The following is a 22,965-nucleotide window of genomic DNA, read 5'->3' as shown; positions in this document are numbered from 1 at the left end:
ATGAATTCCCATTTAAGTTTGGCAGAGAGATAAGCTTTTGAAAGTCGCCATTACCTTTCTGATGTGTGTCATCAGCATGCCAAAATCACTTAACATGGACATTTTAATGTAAGGCCAGGTCAGTGCTGTCACCACAGCAGTGCCACACACTGCACTAGGAACCGTGGAAACAGATGTCTTCCGGAAAGCGTAGGAGAGGAAAGAGCTAAGCTTTTCCACACTTAGCTGGATCCCCAAGACAAAGCCAACAAGTACAATGTGCACAGACTACTAAAATCTGCCCTTGTCTCTGGAGGTCTGGTCAGCCAACATCAACGTCCATGGTGCAACAGCCACAAGCTATCCAACACTTACTAACCACCGACCATCTAACAACCCTTAGGGGAGATGTGGATAAAAATCTCCACAAATCCCTGCAGCCATCAAGAGAAAGTTCCTACACACACAGCTAACCACAGAATGGAATGAACTGGGGTGGTTGGCACCAGACAGCCCTTTTATAACCTCATGTCTGAACATTTGTTGTTGAGAGAGAGGCACTGCTTTCTAAAGGTTCACGAAATCCAGTAGCCCTCAGGAGAATGGGGGGTTGCATACTGCTTGAGGGAAAATACAGAAGCTACCTCAAGGAAGAAGGTGACCACTCTGACAAAGCCAGCATAGCTTGAAAGGTCTTGATCTGGACAGACGTCTAAGTCTGGGTATAAGGCTAATGCCAGCTCTGTGGCACAAGGAGCTTGCCTGGTACTTGCCTTCCAAAGTCTCACTTCTCAAACATACTGTGCTTAAACCTGAAACTTTTCCTAAACACGACTGTCAAAGTAACATGCAAAATTTCAGACAGGTCTCTTTTTTTAAGGGATCAAGGAGAGGTTAAAACTGGAGTTATAATAGAAAGCCAGTTGCAGCCTTAACTATAGCATCATTAGTGTGACTCAAACACAAACACATCAAGGGGCAGGAACGAGGAAGAAAAGCTATTTAAGCTAAAGGACTATGTTGGTAACAAAAACAAATGAGTATAACTGGCCATGAATAAATTCAGGCTGGAAATTAGAAGGTTTCTAACTATGAGAAGTGACTGTCTGGAAAACCTTCCAATGGGAGCAGTGGGGATGGGCAACCTACAACTAGTTTTAAGAATGAGCTTGATAAATTTATGAACAGGATAATATGATGGTTTGCCCATGAAAGCAGGGGACTGGACTTAATGACCCAGGAAGTCCATTCCCTGTCCTATGTTCCTGATAACCTTGCAGAATGTACTTTACAGGCACCATCTCAGTACAATGGGAAGAAGGGAGAAATCAGCTGGGATACCACACAGTAGCATACTCTTAATATGCAGTATTGTGTTAGCAAAGCAATGTGCAAGAAACCTGTCCTACACAGCAACAACTGATACTACTAGACACATGGTGGCATCCTAGAGAATTCGTCTGAATAAAAAAACCATTGTGAGTCAACTGAAGGGAATCAATTCTCCAGCCAGACCAAATCTCTACAATCAGAAATTACATGGACTGACAGGAAGGTGACAAAGTGACTTCTTTAGGAATTGCAGATTAATGATATAAAAGCTTGATTATCCAAAGCAAACAACAGACCTATTGAAAGATTCTCATTTAATACATGTAAATTCTGAAGTTAGGGTTTTTAGCAAAAGACTGTAGAATTGACGATACCACCATCTCTCTCTCTCTCTCTCTCTCTCTAAACCTACCCTTTTCTAAATAGGTCCTTGGTGCCCATGGAGGGTCCTCTTCAGCATAAGGATCACTGTATTCCACCACAGCTGCCTCCTCCTCTTCATAATCTTCTGGGGGTGGAGGTGGAGGTGGGGACTCATCAAAGACTGGCTCATCTACAGGTGGAGGAGGAGGGGGAGTATCTGAAACTAAAAATAAGCAGCAAGATCAACATGAAACACCGTCTAGAAATACAGTTGCAGATTAAAAGTAGTGGTCTCTATTCAAGAGCTTCCTAACTAGTTTCATGGGGACCTAACGCTAGAACTTAGAAACAGAAATACGCTAAGACACTAAGTTGGGGAGGACTCTCTTGACAAATATTTTTCATCTGGTTTGGTTTTTTCCTGTTTTATTTGAAATTCACCAAACAAAGCAAAGTATTAAAAAGCAGAATTCTGGCTACAGCTGAGGTTTTTCCACACATGAAACGAAGGCCAGACCCAATGCCCAATCATAGCAGAAGGAAGAAGTAAACTTACTATTTTCTTGAACTCTGGCCACAAATCCCATCAGTGGTAACTGTGGAGTTACCTGTAGGATGGAAGGAGGAGGAGGAGCAAGGGATACTGCAGCAAAGGAGTAAAAAAGACAAATAAATTAGAAATAAAACAACGCGACAAACAGGAAAGTCGGCATATCCATCATTCAGGCACTACAGCAACCAACCAAAGGAGGTGTGACAAAAAGGATGACATCCAAAAGAGGGAGTTTTAAGAAGAGCTTTAAGAAATATAAATATCACTTGCAGCAAGTTTTAGTTCTCTCTATTTGAAAATTCCCATGCCAGCTCCTTTTCATAACACCAAAAACTCAGTTTAAGAACTTGTTTCATTCTAACTACCATGAAGATACTTTCTTCTCTTAAACTCTATTTTTATTGGAGTTCAATATAAAACTTTATGAACAGCTCTAACAAGAGAGTTTTTCCTTTTTGGTCAACAACAGAATATTGATTTGCTGACAGTGTTCGGGTAACCATGCTGGTCTGAGGATATTGGAGTGAGAAGGTGGGTGAGGTAATATCTTCCATTGGACCACGTTCTCTTGGTGAAAGACAAGCTTTCAAGCTTAGAGAGCTGAAGATCTCTATGTAAGCTTGAAAACTTGTCTCTTTCACCAACAGAAGTTGGTCCAATAAAAGACATTACTTCACCCACTGTCTCTGTAATGCAGTGATCCCCAAACTGTGGGCCGCACCCCCCCCAAATGGGTATGGAGGAACGATGGGGGGGGGGAGCGCAGTGGGGCCTGGGGCAGCCCACATGGGGGGGAGGGAGGGACTGCCACCCAGCCACACTCTGCCCCCAGGTCTCTCCCCCGCCAAGCCCAGCTCTGCCCTCATTCCCTCTCCGCGCCCAGGCCAACTCCGCCTCTAGCCCCAGCTCCTACCCCATCCCCCATTCTGCCCCCAGCTTCACCTTCAGCCCAAGCTCCTCTGTGGAGCCAACTGTGCCGGGGAGGGGGGAGAGAACACGGACAGACTTTTTGAAGATACTTTTTGAAACAGCTCCTAAAGAATTGTATCCATAAATCTTTGACCAGAAGGGATTTATCTAGATACCCCCCAAACAACCTCAGGAAACAAGCAATTCACTTGTGTTCGGTGTGAATAAGAGAAACCGCACACATTTGGAAAATGAAGGAACCTTCAGTACTTCTCTTATAAACTTATTTTCAGGGGTCTAGATCCTCACTTTAAAATTCCCTCAAGAGAATTAACTGTAGAGGAAATATAAATTTGAGGGGGGGAGGAGAGATGAACAATTTAAATAGTTTTGTTTGAAGGCAGAGGAAAAATATATTTAATTATTTAAGATCATTTCTCCATCACCCTCCATAACTTCCTTTATTTTAATGAGAACTCTGTACTTTTTAAAGGGCTAAAAATCTGCGTGTATGGATGATCTGTGCAAAACAGTGGTGTTTTAAAAGCAGGATGGTATTAAGAGAATTTTTCTTTTTTTCTGTAAAGAAACTTGGCATTATTCTTTAATGTAGAATGTCTACACTTTTTATTTTTATTTTGCAACTGATATTTAAAATGGGTTAGTTAATATTTTGAAAGGGTTGCTATGGATTGTCAGTCAGTATCTTTTAGTGGAGATGTCAAATAGAGGTCTTGGCTATTTGTGTCATTAGAGACCCTGTTGTACTTCATAAGATTAGTCTTGACAGATAATTTTTATCTCTGTGATTGGCAACTCTTTAATGATACCTTAGGTACAAGTTATCATGACTTGATCACATTTATAATGTCCAAACAGAATAAAGTCTAAATCAGGAACATATATATTTGGTTCTTTAAAAGAGCCAGAAAGCTGAAAACAATCATGAGCCAAATCAGCCAGGAGGAAGAATTTAATCAGAAATAATTGGGAGACATTTAAGAACACTTTAGTAGATGCCCAAAAAGCCACAATCAAGGAAGACGACCATACTGGTTAAAAAAAACAATCTGGTTTAGGGAAGAAGCGAAGGCAGCTATAAAAATAGAGAGAGAGAACAACAGAAGAAAGGGGAAGTTGATAGTAACAAATACAAATCAGAAGCTAGGAGTTGTAGAAATTTGATAAGGGAAGCAAAGGGACACAAGGAGAAATCTGTGGCCAATAAGGAGTAGGTTTTTAAAGTATATTAGGAACAAAAGGTATCCTAACCATGGTATTGGTCCACTACCACATAAAAATGATAGAATCATCAATAATATTTCGGAAAAGGCAGCCAAATTTTCAATAAATATTTCTTTTCGTTATTTGAAAAAAACAGATGATGTAGTCTCATCATATGATAACACTTTTCATTCCACTAATATCTCAGAAGGATGTTAAACAGCAAATACTAAAGTTACATATTTTTAAATCAGCACATCCAGATAATTTGCATCCAAGAGTTTTAAGAGAGTAGGCCAAGGAGCTTGCTGAACCATTAAAAGTTGATTTTCAATAAGACTTGGAACACTGGGATAGTTGCAGAAGACTGGAAGAAAGCTTATGTTATTCCAGTGTTTTAAAAGGGTAAATGGGAAGACCTAGGTAATTATAGGCCTGTCAGTCTGATATCGATTCCAGGAAAGATAATGGAGTCGCGGATAAGGAACTCAACTAATAAAGACTTAAAGGAAAGCAATCACTTAATGCCAAACACCCAAAACAGAGCCTACCAAACTAACCATTTTTTTAATGAGATGACAAGTTTGATTGATAAAGATAATAGTGTTGATGTAATACACGTAGCCTTTGGTAAGGCTTGACTTGGCACCCATGACTATTTTTATTAAAAACTAGAATGAATATAATATTAACAGGGCACACATTAAATGGATTAAAAGCTTGGCTAACTGATATGTCTCAAAATGTAATTGTAAATGGGCAATAATCACTGAGCAGGCCTGTTTCTAGTGGGGTCCTACAGGGATCTGTTTTTGACCCTCCACTACTTAATTTTTTAAATCAGTGACCTGGAAGAAAACATAAAATCATCACTGATAAAGTTTGCAGATGACCCACAAACGGGGGAGGGAGGAGTTAAAATAATATTGAAGAGGACAGGTCATTAATACAGAGCAATCTGGATTGCGTGGTAAACTGGATGCAAGCAAACAATATGCATATTAATACAGTTAAATGTAAATGTACACATCTAGGAACAAAGTAGGCCATACTTACAGGATGGGGGACTCTCTCCTAGGAAGAAATAACTCTGAAAAAGATTTGGGGGTCAAAGTGGATAATCAGCTGAAACATAAGCTCCCAGTACGATGCTGTGACCAAAAGGGCTAATGTGATCCTGGGATGCATAAACAGGGGAATCACGAGTAGGAGTAGAGAGATTAATTTGCTATGTATCTGGAGCTGGTGCGACCACTGCTGGAATACTGTGTCTTGTTCTGGTGACCACAATTCAAGAAGAATCTTGCAATGGGTTCAGAGATGAGCCATGAGAATGATTAACAGATTAGAAAACCTGCCTTATAGTGACAGACTCAAGGAGCTCATCTCATCTAAGAGGTGACTTGATTAAAGTAATCGGGAACAAATATTTAATAGCGGACTCTTCAATCTAGCAGAGAAAGGTACAACATGATCTAATGGCTTGAAGCTAGACAAATTCAGACTGATAATAAGGTGTACATTTTTGACAGTGAGGGTAATTAACCATTGGAACAATTTACCCAAGGTCACGATTTTAAAAATGGTTAGTGATGGAGGATCCATCAAGATGAGGTGTTTTTCTAAAAGATATGCTCCAGGAATTATTGTGGGGAAGTTCTTTGGCCTGTGTTATACAGGATATCAGACTAGATAATCACGGTGATAGATGTGGCAATTTCCTGCAATATCCGGGACAAACCTTACTGAATTCAATTAAAATTAATTCAATGAAGTTTAAGTATTTTAGGAATTTGTTGTATTAAAAATGCAAAGTGTATGTATTCTTGTGGGATTGTATGTCACTTCTCTAGGGGGAGATGTAGCCAGTGTAAACCTTGGGAAGTGTTATGTGCTTCAAAGGACTATTTTAAACAATGCACCAGATAAACGAAGTTAAGTGGAGTTCCCACCACCTCTGGTTATGCAAAGATCCAACCTTCTGAAACTTCGCCCTGAGGAGGGGACCATTGTCTGGCTGATTACCTATTCAGGGTCTCTGCAGATCAAAGACCCAAATTGTATAAAGAAGTGAATCAGAGATACATGAGGGGGAGGGAGGGGAAAGAGGGCTTGTTCCGAGCTAACAGCTGTTTTGAACTTCTACCCACAGAAAAAATCCCTTCAATCCCTTCGTGGTGTTTGAAGAACTCATCAACTGCCAGAGTCCTTGTTGAGTTGGGGTGTTCTCTGGTAGGCTTATCAGCAGGCATATAGATTGTTCTGAGGAGCCTGGCATCTAGAGTGGGTGCCCTCACTGGACACAGAGGGGGAATACAGGTGCAGTTTCCCTGAACTGTGACAATCATAGAATCATAGAATCATAGAATATCAGGGCTGGAAGGGACCTCAGGAGGTCATCTAGTCCAACCCCCTGCTCAAAGCAGGACCAATTCCCAACTAAATCATCCCAGCCAGGGCTTTGTCAAGCCGGGCCTTAAAAACCTCCAAGGAAGGAGACTCCACCACCTCCCTAGGTAACGCATTCCAGTGCTTCACCACCCTCCTAGTGAAATAGTGTTTCCTAATATCCAACCTAGACCTCCCCCACTGCAACTTGAGACCATTGCTCCTTGTTCTGTCATCTGCCACCACTGAGAACAGCCGAGCTCCATCCTCTTTGGAACCCCCCCCTCAGGTAGTTGAAAGCAGCAATCACACTGATCCTGTCTGACCTTGGAATCTATGAAAAGACTAGGGATGTTAATACCAGCGTTCTGTACATACTCTAACTCAGGTAATTTTGTTCTATCTGAATTCCCCCCTGTAGTTGCATTTGGGCACGGTGTACTTCACTAAATATAACTGTTGGGCAATATTACTGAGTATTACTAAGCATTGGTGTCGCATCCCAGAAGCAGTTGCATTTCAGTGATGAGTGAAGTGATTGTAATGTAGGTGCCATCTTTTACTCAGTTCTCCTTCTTTCCCACAATGAAAGTGTCATAAAATCCTCTTTATCCTCAGTCAGTAATTTGCAATTAGTAGTAGTTCTTCAGAACCCAGTTTTAGACATATTTATAAAACACAAAAGACATGCTTACATCCCCACAGCCTTCCAAAAACAGCCTCACCACTGCAGCATAAAAGTTAAATAGCCTTAGTACTGCTATCCAAAAAGAAAAAGAAAAAAACATTCATGCCGAAAGCATATAAAATACATCAGAGGAAAAATGCATCAATATCCCCTGCACAAAATCCACACAATATGAAAAAAAAAAAACCAGTACTGATAATCTCCAAAGGCCTTTCCTTCACCTCCCCACCCCAAGAATCCTCTCCTCCACCTCCCCCCTCCACTGGTCTCCCCAAACTTTAAGATCTGTTCTTTCCCCCACCCTACAGTAGGGCTAAGAAGCAGCCATGGTCCCCCATCCTGCCAATGCTTCCTCCTTCTGCGAAGGGAGACCACAGCCCCCACTTGTCATATGCCCCACTTATGGATTCTAACTTTGCGAGTCCAAAGGCTCCCCTTCCCTTCCTGGGAGTCCAGATACACAGATCCTGCCTTAATACCCCTCTGAATACAACTAAGATTCCCCATTCTGCCTGGACACACATTGATTTAGAGAACATCTTCTGCTGCAGCTCCTTATTTATGCTGTGCCAAGTGTCCCTGTCACCGAAGTATTCTCTTTGTGATTTACAGTTCAAGTAAATAATCCTTTTAATCATTACTTTCTTCTCGGGTAAACAGACTGAATTATGGTTACATAATTTATTTACAGAATATCTGGCATCTTTTACAATACAATAGTGGTAACTTCCAAAGGACATTTCATTAAAAACAGAAATACAGAACAGTGGTCAAGAACTCTCTGGATATACTGAAAATCCTCTTTACTTCAGAAGGTATTTCTTTTTAGTTGTATCTGACACTATTTCCTTTACCTTCTCCCTATATCTTTTTTCACGCTTCAATCAACATGCATATAAATATACATTACAAATACTATAACTCAAGCAGATAGTATAATTTAGTCATGCATCTTCACTCCCCCACCCACCACTACCACCTCGTCCTCCTGGATTCAAATAAATGTCTCTTTGAGGCTAGCTAGCAATTAGAGATAAAATGATATGTTTGAGTTTGATCAAATCCTCTAGGCCAGATGCTGGAATCTAAGCATAATTTCAAGTTAAGTGTACAATTTAAAACTGCAGAACTGTAGAATAGCATCCCTGCACCACTTGCACATATCTAGCTTAAATATAAGAAATTTGAAAATCAATAATCTTCAAACATTCCTATTGAATCTCTCTGCATCTTCTGTATAAAGGAAAATCTGTTCTGAAGCTAAACATCTTCCCTTCTCTAATCAGAAATGTGGGCAAGAGGTCTGGTTATATGAATGGGCAGCACTTTCCTACTCAGATTCAGAACATGTCACTTCTCGTTAAGCCTCAAAATTGAGCAGATAAGAATTCAACCTTCTACTTTTAGAGAAGGGTCACCAGTTAGACGAACACTGGCATAATATGAAACTTGACTCCTGTGGCAGAGCTCCTCCTACCTGCCATATCTAGCACCAATGGCATCCTGACCCTAGATGCCTGATAAAACACACTCCGAGAGGAAGGCCGGCCTCCTAGACTGACCATTATTCAGGAGAGAAACATACAAGTCTCCAGGCTGAAGTAATGGGGAACCAGGATTCGAATAGTTCATGAAAGACCAAACACTCAATCCACACCAGGATTGGTTGGAACAACAGGGGTACTGCAGATCAAGAATGAGATCCACTGGATGAGCCGTGTAACGGGGATTGTGTGTAGTGCCTCCCTACACTGTCTTGTCAAGTCAGACACTTATTTTACAAACTCACTTCAATTAAAAATAAACTATTCTAGGCTGTTTGCATTAATGGGAACTGAACACCTTATATGTGGACAATAGCCCTACCAGGGCTACCAATACTGTTTTAGAAATCACCTAAAGAAGCACACAATCTACTGTGGAAACAGTGCAGTCTCAAACAGACTTCACAGCTTTGAAATTATGAACACGTTGGTGTTTTGGATTGGATATACTGAAGTAACCCACTTACCTGGGTTCTGGCTATAAAAAGGCCCTCCATTCATCTGGTTCTGAAGGCTCGTTTGCGAAGTGATGGAAGGAGGGCGCCTGTATGGCAAAGAGCCCCCTATTGTTGGGGGTGTATGCCGGGAGGCAGGTCTGTTCATGCTGTAGAACTGAACAGGGTGACCTGGGTTAGAAAGAAAGATGCGTTAGCAGAGAGAAAAGATTGAAGTCTGGCTTTTTTATGCCTACATTCAAGATTTATTCCAAGGATTGAATTTGGGGGGGGGGAGGGGGGAGGAACAGTAAGTCTGCATTTTAAGAGCATTTTGTTCAGTTGCCAGATCAGCTGAACTCTGAATGTCAGAGAATACTGACACAAGGAAAAATAACTCTTGCTCAACTGCTATACTTAGCACCACCAGCAAAAGCAAATACAAAAATGAGGAACTTTAGCTTTAAAATGTTAGAATTGGAGAACACTGTTTCCAGTTAGTAATATTATATGATGCTTCATAATAAATGTATATTCACGAATGGAGGTCTTTTTCAAATTGAACTAGAATTTCATTCACAAATCAGGCAGAGATTCTTCATTTCATTGTTAGCTAGCCAAGTGTCCAAATCACTCACAAGCTCCCTGCTAAGTCAACTGGAAGTCATCTCTAGGGACCACAAAGATGTTATATTCTATGACTAAAGACCACAGGCATCTGAGCTGTGTCATAGCCACAGCTCTCAGGAAATGTGTGGAGGATCATTTTGGGGGAATGAAAAAGAACAAACAGCTTGGGCAGAGGAAAGGGAATCCAGCACAATGTTCCAATGTGTTAGAAAAATTTTAATTGACTCAACCCTTCAATACCACCTCTTTATTCCAACCAATGTTACCATTGCAACACATACAATTTCTATATCAAACTGATTCAGGCATCTAGTAAATAATGTGGTGTGCTTACCTTAAACTACACCACAGAAATCACAACTAGAAGACTAGTAATTCAACTTGAATCTCATTGTCATCACACTTGAACCAGTCATAAACCATGATGTTAAGCTACCATGTGTTTACATCTAATTAAAGCTCCGAAGCACGCTATTGACACTAAGGTAAACTAGACAGTTTTCAGTTTGCATGGTTCCCCCTCCACAACATTATAGGTGAATCCCATGGTTGTAAAAAAACCCAAAGGTATCCCCTCTCCCCCCACCCCCAAAAAAACCCTCAACCCAGTGAATTTCTGTCCTTCTCTCATTTTTTGAATCTGTCACTCTGATTGATTAAAACTTTGCTTAAAGCTTTTTTTAATGTATTAGAAACATTAGGGTGCAATTTCAGTCTGAGAATGAAAGCTTTAAGCTAACAGGGAAGTGATGAGATCACAAAGGTTCGTGTTATGCCTATTAGGAAAGAGTAAGAAGGTTACAGAACTGTCCAGAAGCCTAGGGGAGGAGGAGAATGGGTAGAGTCACTGGTCGGTGGAGAGGGATGCTGCTAGTAGGTAGAGTCAGTGAAGACAGGAGGCCTGAAATTTATCCATTAAGAATCTGCATTCCTGTCTGGCTGGCTTGGCATCAGCCATGGTCTTTTTTAGCATATCTGGATTGGCCAAAATATCGTAACATGTTATTTACTTTTTCAACACTAACTCTTGTTATCTGTATCCGTGGGAAAATACAAAAGATGTAAAGTAGACGAGTAGACTGAGAATTATCGGATTCTTGTTTTACTTACAGAATTTATAACAATGTACTTGTTGTATTTAAGGACTAAATATGCTCAAAGTCAATCACACAGAATAGGTTTTGTTTCATAAAATTAGTGGCTTTTCTATTGGCCTTTTTATCCCTAGAAGGGTAAAAACAATGAGTTTCTTCAGGCTGGGGAAAATCACAACCCTGTAAAACAAAACTATTATCCTCATGCATCCTATTTCAGGGAAGTCATCTGAGCACTAGGCTAATCCAAGGAGAAAGTAGGCACCTCTTATTTTATTTCTTAACAAAGGGAAGATAGTAAATTATTTTTTTAAAATCAGATCATCTGCATTTTTATTAAAGGACTTGAGTTTTTCACTTCTGTTTCATTCTGTTTGTTTTATCAAAAATCCACAAGTAGTGCAGTTTAAGACCTAGAGACCTGTAACATTTTTCATACACCAGTGCATCAAAACCTGAAAATCAATCCAACTTCTGTCTGATCAATCTTATCTTCTAACTGCACAAATACTTCAGAGATGATGATGATTTGTTGCCACTGAGATTCATCACAGCTCAGGTGCCTCTACAGTTATTATAAGAATTCTTATATACGAGATTAGGAAATAAATGATACATGCTTAATTTTACCCTTTAACTAAAAGAATATTTTCTGGCACGTTACAACATTTCTAAATAAGCCTGAATGTAGACCAAAGTTATTAAACATCTGAACTAATACAGCTCTGTGATCAGAAGCAGAACCCATTACAATCAGCTACTGCAAATACATGTAAGCCATTTTTGATATATAAAACAGATCTTTACATAACAATACTACATCCAAATCAATCAAACAAAAGGCAATACATACTAGTCTTACATTATATTTAGTAAATAACACATGTTGAAACTTCAGCAATTAAAGAAATAAAAATGCAGAGAGGCTTTATAAATGTTAAGAAAGCAAGCTTGAGTACATGCAATATATATCACCTACTGAACAAAGTCTTTTGGCAGAAAACAACTCAATTTGTGTATTAAAACTTCCATTTCACTAGTAGTGAATCAAAAACGTATGCCTCTTTTGCAACAACTAATGGAAAGGAGAGATATTGGCTCAAGACACCTCATGGTTCTACCCTACCAAATTCACGATCCATTTTGGTCAATTTCACGGTCATCGGATTTTAAAAAATCATAAATTTCATGATTTCAGCTATTTAAATCAAAAATTTCATGGTGTTGTAATTGTAGGGATCCTGACCCAAAAAGGAGTTGTGGAGTGGGGTGGGGAGGGGGTTTGCAAGGTTATTGTAGGGGGGGTTGCGGTACTGCTACCCTTGCTGCTGCTGGAGAACGGCAGCTGCTGGCCAGGATCCCAGCTCTGAAGGCAGAGCCACCGCCAGCAGCAGTGCAGAAGTAAGGATGGCATGATATGGTATTGCCACCTTACTTCTGCGCTGCTGCTGGCGGGGCGCTGCCTTCAGAGCTGGGCGCCCGGCCAACAGCTGCCGCTCTCCGGCCACACAGCTCTGAAGGCAGTGCAGAAGTAAGGGTGGCAATACTGTGACCCCCTAAAATAACCTTGCGACCCCCTTGCAACTCCCTCTTGGGTCAGGACCCCCAATTTGAGAAACGCTGGTCTTCCCCATGAAATCTGTATAGTTATAGGGTAAAAGCACACAAAAGACCAGATTTCAGGAGGGGGAGACCAGATTTCATGGTCTGTGATGCATTTTTCATGGCCACGTATTTAGTAGGGCCCTACTCATGGGAGTCAAGTCACACAAAACCATACACATCACACACTTCATTAGAGGCACCATTTTGAATCCAACATTTGAAGAAAAACAAATTACTAGATGTCAAAAGAATTGCTGCCTTTATCCTACATACGCTTCTCTGAGAACTTACATTATCCATATTGCTGCAAGCATACAATATAGTGGTTGTTTACAGGACTAATACTCTGAATCTCCTGGAAGAACAGGTGTTTTCCGACAAAACTCATATCCAACAAAACCAAACCAGAAAAAGCCATAAAGATCAACGACTCCTAAGGATCTCTGAAAAGCCTCAGATGGTGTTCACATCTTGGTTCACCTGTCTATGAAATGGAGCAGAGACTCACCTGCTGAGGGAGTGGAAGAAACAGCAGGGGGAGTTGGAGAGGTGAAGCCATCAGCAAGAGGCTGGGCTCCTGCAGCAGCAGCATCTGGGGCAGCGGAGGGGGCAGGAGCAGGAGCAAGGGGGGAAGGAGCAGGTGCAGAGGTAGCAGGAAGGGGAGAAGTGCCAGCTGAGCCAGCGGGGGCTATGTGAAAAGAGGAGGAAGAGGTAAAGTTAATAAGGAGATCAGGTTAGCAAGGATTAGAAAAGCCTTCTGACAATTCAGTGTTAGATATTCAGTAAACGTTAAATGTTCTAGCACAAAAAGAGGGGATGAGAAAAAAATGAAGCTTATGTTAAAGGAACATTCCAATATATGCAGCAAATAAGGGTACCTGGATCAAGAAAGTCTGCTAGCAATTACAGACGTAGAAACTAACGTCTGTACTTCTCAATTAAAGTCATTACTTTAAGAAAGACTGCTTTCCCCCTCTGTTAGTTACTCTCCAATCTGTAGCACAGAACTCTGCAGCTTTTGTACAAAATTATACATATAGCAAAGGGAAACCATCAGTTTCCCATAGCAATTTTTGGCCCAGAAAAATAATTTTTCAGAACACAATTTATGCTAAATAATTTTTTCCTTCATTTCGAAGACTAAGGAAAGAAGCACACAGAAAATCCTCAACACTACATGAGCGTGAGAGTACAAATACTATTTTCTGTGAACCAAAAGTGTTTGTTTGACAGACTGCCTTTTCCATGATAATCTGCTCTGCTTTCATGTGTATACTTTACTGTGTCCTTGCCTTTTTAAAAAAATAAAAATCTAAGCTTCTAATAAACTTCTAGATGCCTACATGAACAGAAAGAAATGAAAGACCATTTATCTGGCTAAAAGGATGGAGAGACACTGTTTTCTTGGAACAATGCTGTGTCCTATCTAGTCACATCTAGTCAAAGAGCTCCTGTCTCAGCTGGCTTAAATGAATCAACAGTTTTGATTAACCAATTGACATAAAAGGCAAATAGACAGGCAAATATCTGCATAACAAACATTTCCACACTCAGGGGATATCAGTGTCCCCACATTTTAAATTATTAACACCCAAAACAATGTTAAAGTTTGTATGGTTCTGGAAAAGTTGGCTTGAAAAATTCTCTTAGAGATTCATAATCTTGCAAACACAACAGTAAATAAACTCAAACATTAGGACTTGGACAGAAAGAGAGGAAGGTGAGATTCCTATTTACCTGGATAGACGCTAGGAGGAGATGGAGTGGGGACAGCAATAGGTACACCCACACTTCCACTTCCACTGTTCTCTCGACTGCTGCTCCGACTACTTGGGTGGCTCCCTCCACTACTCCCACTGCTGCTAAAGAAACCAAAGCCACCAAAACATTAATAATCTGGTCCATAGAGAAAATACATAAAAAACATGTAGTGGAAACTTGCTACTTCACACTAATGACTGGCAGAAACGAACTGAAGTTGATATAACAAAAACATTTTTCACAAAAGCATTTAGTTTGGATCAAGAATGATCATTCCTTTGGCACTAGTAATCTAACAAGTATATATGGCATTTTGAAAAGCTAATTAACTTGACATCATTGCAATACTATAAATCATTGCTGAGTGGAGAGAGACAGCCCATTTTTGTACAGATTATATAAAGGATGTGGATTAGCAAGATTCTACTATATATGCTTCTACATTAAGTATTGTTGGGAGTAGAAGGGTTAAATCTATCAACATTTCCTGAACTCAGTAAAGTCAAGTTTTCTCGTGTTTAGAATGGATATGGTATAAAGCTATTTGCCAGCCTCCTTAAATGTTTTTAAAGAAGAATTTAACATTTCAAGAGAGACAATTTTAGCTCTCATGTGGCATCTTATACCTCTGACAATTCCTAGGACTGATGAAGTCTTCTAGTGGTCAGTGAGAGGGGAACAGTATCTTCTGTTATACATCATAACTGTGGTCCATCTCTGGGTTCAAAGCTAGTGGTTTCCTCATTTATATGTTATGATTACTTCATTTTTACAGAACTGTTTAGCACTGTTCATCCTAAAGTCTCAAGATCTTTTATTTTTCAAAAAACTTTGATTATGAAGCACAAGCAATTTGTAGTCCTCCAATAAGCATACCTCATAATTCGCACACACAAAATAATCTCCCCAAATCTTTGTAAAGATTAAATAGAGTGATGTTGCAAAGTTCCATATTACTATGACTGTTTCTACTACACAATTTTATTAGTATGCTATGTCTTACAAAATTAAAATGTAATTGTGGGAAAAAGTGAAGTAAATTTTATGATGGAATATTCTTGTTTTAATTGTGTCTATGTGTCAATGCACAATGGGTTTCCCAGTCAATCGTGTATTAGTGAGGTTCTATTGTAGGGTCTGGGTTTGATTTTAATCACAGCAGTGCATCTTGTATAGATTACTGTATTAGGCCAAACACATTCTGTGCAGGAGTAGACTGAATACCTGTATGTGCGATTCCTCTGATTCACAGAAGCTGTTCTAACAGGGCTCTGTTGCGAGGGAGCCATATTACGTGTTGGGCTAGGTACATAGTCATTTGGTACCACTGGAGGACGCACAGGCTCCAGTGTGCGATAGGGAGAGTGACGCCTGGACAAAAAAAGCAATATGCACAGAAGCAAATTTAGTCAGAATATAGCGCAGCCACAGATCTTTTACCAGTGTAAAATTATATAGTTACGTGTAGCAAAATCTAAGGGACTCAAAAAATCGTTTTTCCACACGTCTGCAATACCCAATTTATGACCAGGGAGTGGAGGATGGGATTTCTGCTCTCCATTTCCCAAACCCTTTTCCTATGCAGGAATTTTCTGTTTTGCATATTTTATTGATCTGAATCGAGCAGTTGAGGAGTCAGTTTGCCTTTCCACTACTAAATCAGAGTAGTTTGCATACATGTAAATATCTTATTTTGAATTTAACACAATAAGCTCTGTTTCAGGACCAGCCATTACATGAACATAAGAACGGCCATACTGGGTCAGACCAATGTCCATCTTGCCCAGTATCCTGTCTTCCGACAGTGGCCAATACCAGGGGCCCCAGAGGGAATGAACAGAATAGGTAATCATCAAGTGATCCATCCCATCGCCCATTCTCAGCTTCTGGCAAACAGAGGCCCAACTCTGCCCATCCTGGCTAATAGCCATTGATGGACCTATACTCCATGAATTTATCTAGTTCTTTTTTGAACCCTGTTATAGTTTTGGCCTTCACAACATCCTCTGGCAAGGAGTTCCACAGGTTGACTGTGCATTGTGTGAAAAAATACTTCCTTTTGTTTATTTTAAACCTGCTGCCTATTAATTTCATTTGGTGGCCCCTAGTTCTTGTGTTATGAGAAGTAATAAATAACACTTCTTTATTTACTTTCTCCACACCAGTCATGATTTTATAGACCTCAATCATATCCCCTCTAAGTCGTCTCTTTTCCAAGCTGAGAAGTCCCAGTCTTATTAATCTCTCCTTATATAGCAGCCATTCCATACCCCTAATCATTTTTATTGCCCTTTTCTGAACCTTTTCCAAGTCCAATATATCTTTTTTGAGATGGGGTGACCACATCTGCACACAGTATTCACGATGTGGGTGTACCATGGATTTATATAGAGGCAGTATGATATTTTCTGTTTTATTATCGATCCCTTTCTTAATGATGCCCAACATTCTGTTCACTTTTTTGATTGCTGCTCACATTGAGTGGATGTTTTCAGAGAACTATCCACAATGACTCCAAGATCCCTTTTTTGAGTGGTAACAGCCAATTCAGACCCCCTCATTTTATATGTATAGTTGGGATTATGTTTTCCAATGTGCATTACTTTGCATTTATCAACATTGAATTTTATCTGCCATTTTGTTGCCCAGTCACTCAGTTTTGAGAGATCATTTTGTAGCTTTTTGCAGTCTGCCTGGGACTTAACTATCTTGAGTAGTTTTGTATCATCTGCAAATTTTGCCACCTCACTGTTTACCCATTTTTCCAAATCATTTTTGAATATGTTAAATAGGACTGGGCCCAGTACAGACCCCTGGGGGAGACCACTATTTACCTCTCTCCATTTATTCCTAACCTTTATTTCCTATCTTTTAACCAGTTACCAATCCATGAGAGAGAACCTTCCCTCTTATCCCAAGACTGCTTACTTTGCTTAAGAGCCTTTGGTGAGGGACCTTGTCAAAGGCTTTTTGAAAATCTAAATACACTATATCCACCTTGTCCACATGCTTGTTGACTCCCTCAAAGAATTCTAGTAGATTGGTAAGGCACGATTTCCCTTTACTAAAACCATGTTGACTATTCCCCAACAGATTATGTTCATCTATGTGTCTGACAATTTTGTTCTTTACTATAGTTTCAACCAGTTTGCCCGGTACTGAAGCCAGGCTTACTGGCCTGTAATTGCTACGGTCTCCTCTGGAGCCCTTTTTAAAAATTGGCGTCACATTAGCTATCCTCCAGTCATTTGGTACAGAAGCTGATTTAAATGATAGGTTACAGACGACAGTTAGTAGTCCTGCAATTTCACCTTTAAGTTCCTTCAGAACTCTTGGGTGAATACCATCTGGTCCTGGGGACTTATTACTGTTTAGTTTATCAATTTGTTCCAAACCTCCTCTAATGACACCTCAGTCTGGGACAGTTCCTCAGATTTGTCACCTAAAAAGAATGGCTCAGATTTGGGAATCTCCCTCACATCCTCAACCTTGAGTGCTCCTTTAGCATCTCAATCGTTCAGTGGCCCCACTGGTTGTTTAGCAGGCTTCCTGCTTCTGATGTACTTAGAAATTTTTTTTTTTATTCCTTTTGAGTCTTTGGCTAGCTGTTCTTCAAATTCTTTTTTGGCCTTCCTAATTATATTTTTACATTTCATTTGCCAGAGTTTATGCTCCTTTCTATTTTCCTCATTAGGATTTAACTTCCACTTTTTAAAGGATGCCTTTTTGCCTCTCACTGCTTCTTTTACTTTGTTGTTTAGCCACGGTGGCTCTTTTTCGGTTCTCTGTTTTTTAATTTGGGGTATACATTTAAGTTGAGCCTCTATTATGGTGTCTTTAAAATGTTTCCATGCAGCTTGCAGGGATTTTACTTTTGGTGCTGTACCTTTTAATTTCTGTTTAACTAACCTCCTAATTTTTGTGTAGTTCCCCTTTCTGAAATTAAATGTTACAGTGTTGGGCTGCTGTGGTGTTTTCCCCGCCACAGGGATGTTAAATTTTATTATAGTATGGTCACTATTACCAAGCAGTCCAGCTATATTCACCTCTTGGGACCTGATCCTGTGCTCCACTTAGGACTAAACCAAGAATTGTCTCTCTTGTGGGTTCCAGGACTAGCTGCTCCAAGAAGCAGTCATTTAAGGTGTCAAGAAACTTAATCTCTGCATCCCTTCCTGAGGTGATATGTACCCAGTCAATAAGGTGATAGTTGAAATCCCCAATTATTATTGAGTTTTTTATTTTAATAGCCTCTCTAATCTCCCTGAGCATTTCACAGTCACTATCACCATCCTGGTCAAGTGGTCTGTATCCCTACTGCTATATTCTTCTTATTTAAGCATGGAATTACCATCCATAGAGATTCTACGGTACAGTTTGGTTCATTTAAGATTTTTACTTCATTTGATTCTACGCTTTCTTTCACGTATAGTGCCACCCCACCACCAGCACGACCTGTTCTGTCCTTCCAATATATTTTGTACCCTGTTATTACTGTGTCCCACTGATTATCCTCATTCCACCAAGTTTCTGTGATGCCTATTAGATCAATATACTCATTTAATATGAGGCACTCTAGTTCACCCAACTTATTATTTAGGCTTCTAGCATTGGTATATAAGCACTTTAAAAACCTGTCACTTTTTAGCTGCCTGCCATTACATGATGTAACTGAATGGGACTTTTTTTCATTTGACTGTTTCTCATCAGAGCCTACCTGTATTTTATCTTCCATCCTCTCCTCATTAGGACATAGGGAATCTTCATTTATAGATCCTCCCCTCCGAACAACATGCTCCTCTACACCTGTCGGCTTTCCCCCAGACCTTAGTTTAAAAACTGCTCTACGACCTTTTTAATCTGAAGCGTCAGCAATCTGGTTCCATTTTGGTTTAGGTGGAGCCCATCCTTCCTGTATAGGCTCCCCCTTTCCCAAAAGTTTTCCCAGTTTCTAATAAATCTAAACCCCTCCTCCCTACACCATCGTCTCATCCACACATTTAGACCCCGCAGTTCTGCCTATCTAATTGGCCCTGTGCGTGGAACCGGAAGCATTTCAGAGAATGCTACCATGAACATGCACCACATCAATGCAGTAACTAGAAGGGCTGCTGTTCCTCAGGACATAATTCATAAGGACTCTATCAGGTGAAGAAAATGTAGAATTCAGGTTCATAGCTCCACTGGAAAGCACATTTTACCATTCACAGCATATATGCCCAACCTGTGGCACAGTATGTCAGTTTAGATATTACATTAGCTACTGCAGACAGACAGTACAACCTGTCAGAAAAAACACACCACTAATTCTATCCACCACAGATAATACAAGCCAAAAGAAATCAAAGAAAGGCTTCCTGAATAAAACTTCTAATGACCTTCATTATCTACAGGCAGCAACACATCACCTACAATTTAAGATGTGGTCAGTATAAAGGATGGTGGTAAAACTTCTCCAAGTCTCACAGCCCATCTTTAGATAGTGGACAAGAAGCAAGAATAAGGAAGATGTTTAAAATTTTTGCCATGGTAGAAATGTAGGTGTTCAGATGTTTATGAATATCTCTTCCCCATCTACTCTCTACAAAAATATTAAGTCTACAGTAATTGTACTCACCCAATAGTTCCTTTTCCTGACATTGGTGGGCTGGGTGGTTTCTGGGTAGGTGGAGTAGTACGAGGCAGCCCACCCATCTTCATATTCTGTGTACTAACCTGCATGAAAGAACGGAGGAAAAAAACAGCCTTTACTATACTCAGACTTTAGGCAATAAGATAGCAAGATTCCTTGAAAATTCATTCTATAGTACTAAAGAGGCAGGGGAAGGTTTAAACTGAAAAAAACTGAGAGGCCATGCATTTCATATGCAACTTCTACTCTGCTAGAGGTCAACAGTTGCACTCAAAGGACTCTTCGTTATATGGGGTTTGCAAAGATTTGTATATAGAAACTGCATTTGCCTTTAGGCCATCACATGAATATTAAATCTCTGCTGATGTTGATCTGTATTTAATACAATTAAAAATCTCTTTGAGCAGGGCGACGAAGTAGTTTTCGGGTTTTTTTGTTTTGTTTATTTGTTTAAGATAAAAGGCAGTTATTTCTGGTTGCACTGTTTAATGTTAATTGCCCCATATTTTTTGAGAATAGACTTTAAAAAAACTAGAGGATTAAGTAGGGTTACATACTAGGCCACAATACAGTAATTAATATAACTAAAGAGCAGCTAAACTTTAGTAAAGTTATTTTTATATTCAAGGTATGCTCCAGTAGAACTAATCTCTCTCATTTTAAGATTTAATATAAAATGCTTTAAACAAGAATGCTATATATTGTAATGTTTTCACATTAAGATACCAAAACTATTTAATGAACATAAACTACATATACAAAACATGCAACCAAACTAAATTTATAACAGTCTAAGCTAAACTAAATCTCTAGTTTGTGGAATAGGAAAAAAGAAATCATGAATACTACTGATGTGATCTTTCCAGTTTTCTTCCTTAGAAAATAGTGAGACAATCAGAAACTACAAATTCAAGTTAATATTTCACTATTTAAGTCATCAGCATCAATGCTGACTGATCTCAGTGCTGACCAACAACATAATTACTACTTACATCATGAATTATAAACATCAAAACATTTTGTTTTTGATGTATTCACCAAGCCAATTAATAGCTCTCTGGCTGCATACAAAAGGTAGATACAGCAGAGAATTTATACACATATATTTAGGGAGGATCTATAAAATATCTTTTTAATCTATGAGCCCTAAATCTATTCCCCATCATATAAATAATGTCAAAAGATTCGTGCTAAATAATTTAGGGTTTTAATTGTTTTTATGTTGGTTATTTCCCGTTATTAAATACTCTTTAGACTCTCCTTTTCTGATACCCATGCCATGCTCTATTGCACACAGCTACAATGTATATCATTTCCAACATGTATTGTTTCCAAATAACATGACATATTTCCAGAAAGTAAGTCCCCCTATTTATAGAAAAGGCTCCGTGATCAAGTTGTTAGTGATGTTTAGAAATATTCTGAGAGGCAAATTACACCCTTTTAATCGCTCCAAAAGCCAAGCAGTGTTTATTTGTGTTGCCGTTTAAATGACGGAGATTATTTAAGGATTAATATATTGCAGTATCCTGACACACTGAAACTTGACTCCTATATAGAAGGTGAAAACAGAAGATGGAAATCTCAAAGCTATGCTGCTTTTAGCTTGCCAGGAAGGGGCGGGGGGGGAAGTTTAGAGAAGTGACTATTGAGATTTTTAGAATTTTTGAGACAGTAAAAGTCTCAAATGTTCTGATTAGTTTTACAAACATATCTTGCAAATAGTATCATAAAGTCCTTTAAGCCAACTTTAAGCAACATGAAAACTAAAGTTACTTTAAGTGAAGGGCTAGGTAAGCACTGAACTACATCAATTTGAGGGGGAGAGGGAAAGTGTATAATGAAAGGAAAGTGCATTTTATTCCATACACAGAACATGGAAAACACATCCCAAAAGCTGGTTGTTTTTTTTTAAAGTTGCAGAATCTCCTTCATCTCCTTTCATCAAACTTGTCGGTATCACCCACTTACCTGTCATAGCTGTTTAAAACAAACATCCTTTATTAATGTTAACCCCTAGGTCACTTCTTATGCAGAGGACGTCAATGGCACATTAAGATCTATGAGTAGGATTTTCAAAAGTCTTCAGATGGGAACAGAGTTAGACTAGTGGGAGCACTTTCGAAAATTCCATCCTAGATATTTCAAACCTCCCATAAGTGTCTGTCACTCGGGGACACAAACTGCATCATAACCACTACCTATAGGATTACACTTAAACTATATGATTAAATCTACTTTAACATACCCCTCAAAGTTTAAAGAAGAAACTACATTACTGTTATTAGTAATACTACTACAATAGTAATCGGAACTGCAATAATATATTCGGCTCCCATTATACTAGGAGTTGTACAAACAAACAGAGATTATAGTCCCAGCCCCAGAGAGTTGGAGTGGGAGTAGTTGGAGGATAAAGTAAAGTAAAGTGAACAGTGTAGCAGACAATTGCAAGTCATGCTTGCGGTTTGCCTCACCAATGTAGAACTCCAGTGATTGCCAATATCTTTTACATAAGATGGACAAGAAACAGCTTTAGAAAACGTAACTAAAAACAGTACAAAAATCTCTTTGTTAACTAGGAATTTAAACAGTGAAAAAGAAAGGAGACATTCTTTAAAAAGACTAAAATTAAAGGAGGGTAATGCATGATTAAATTTAGATTCCCCCATGTGATGACTTTGAAGTTGTAATGTTGAAAGAGAGCAAGTAATCAAAGTTTACAGAGCTGTTTTACAAATCTGAAAGGGTTGACTGATTTAAGTTTAGCTATTGTCAGTTACGCAGCTCTGTTTGAACAGTCTCCACTTTGACTTAAGGCCAAATAAT

The 22,965-nt window shown here is 39.3% G+C and overlaps 1 protein-coding gene across 2 annotated transcripts in view; it reads right to left on the bottom strand.

Moving 5' to 3' along the window:
* Positions 1–22,965, bottom strand: part of ABI2 (abl interactor 2) — a 111,829-nt gene that overhangs the window by 9,945 nt on the left and 78,919 nt on the right. The window contains exons 4-10 of one of the 2 annotated variants that reach the window (XM_024206476.3): positions 20,122–20,219; positions 15,729–15,875; positions 14,481–14,605; positions 13,252–13,431; positions 9,448–9,606; positions 2,231–2,317; positions 1,724–1,897 (exon numbers count right to left, since the gene is read on the bottom strand). In XM_024206476.3, coding sequence (XP_024062244.1) covers positions 1,724–1,897; positions 2,231–2,317; positions 9,448–9,606; positions 13,252–13,431; positions 14,481–14,605; positions 15,729–15,875; positions 20,122–20,219 — 970 coding nt within the window. The remainder of the gene's footprint in view (positions 1–1,723; positions 1,898–2,230; positions 2,318–9,447; positions 9,607–13,251; positions 13,432–14,480; positions 14,606–15,728; positions 15,876–20,121; positions 20,220–22,965) is intronic. The other variant, XM_024206467.3, reaches the window with a different exon arrangement.

The sequence above is a fragment of the Terrapene carolina genome, unplaced genomic scaffold, assembly GCF_002925995.2.
Source record: "Terrapene carolina triunguis isolate 2854851 unplaced genomic scaffold, T_m_triunguis-2.0 Scaffold62, whole genome shotgun sequence".
In the NCBI taxonomy this organism is placed as follows: Eukaryota; Metazoa; Chordata; order Testudines; family Emydidae; genus Terrapene; species Terrapene triunguis.
This window is presented reverse-complemented; position numbering and strand designations above follow the sequence as displayed.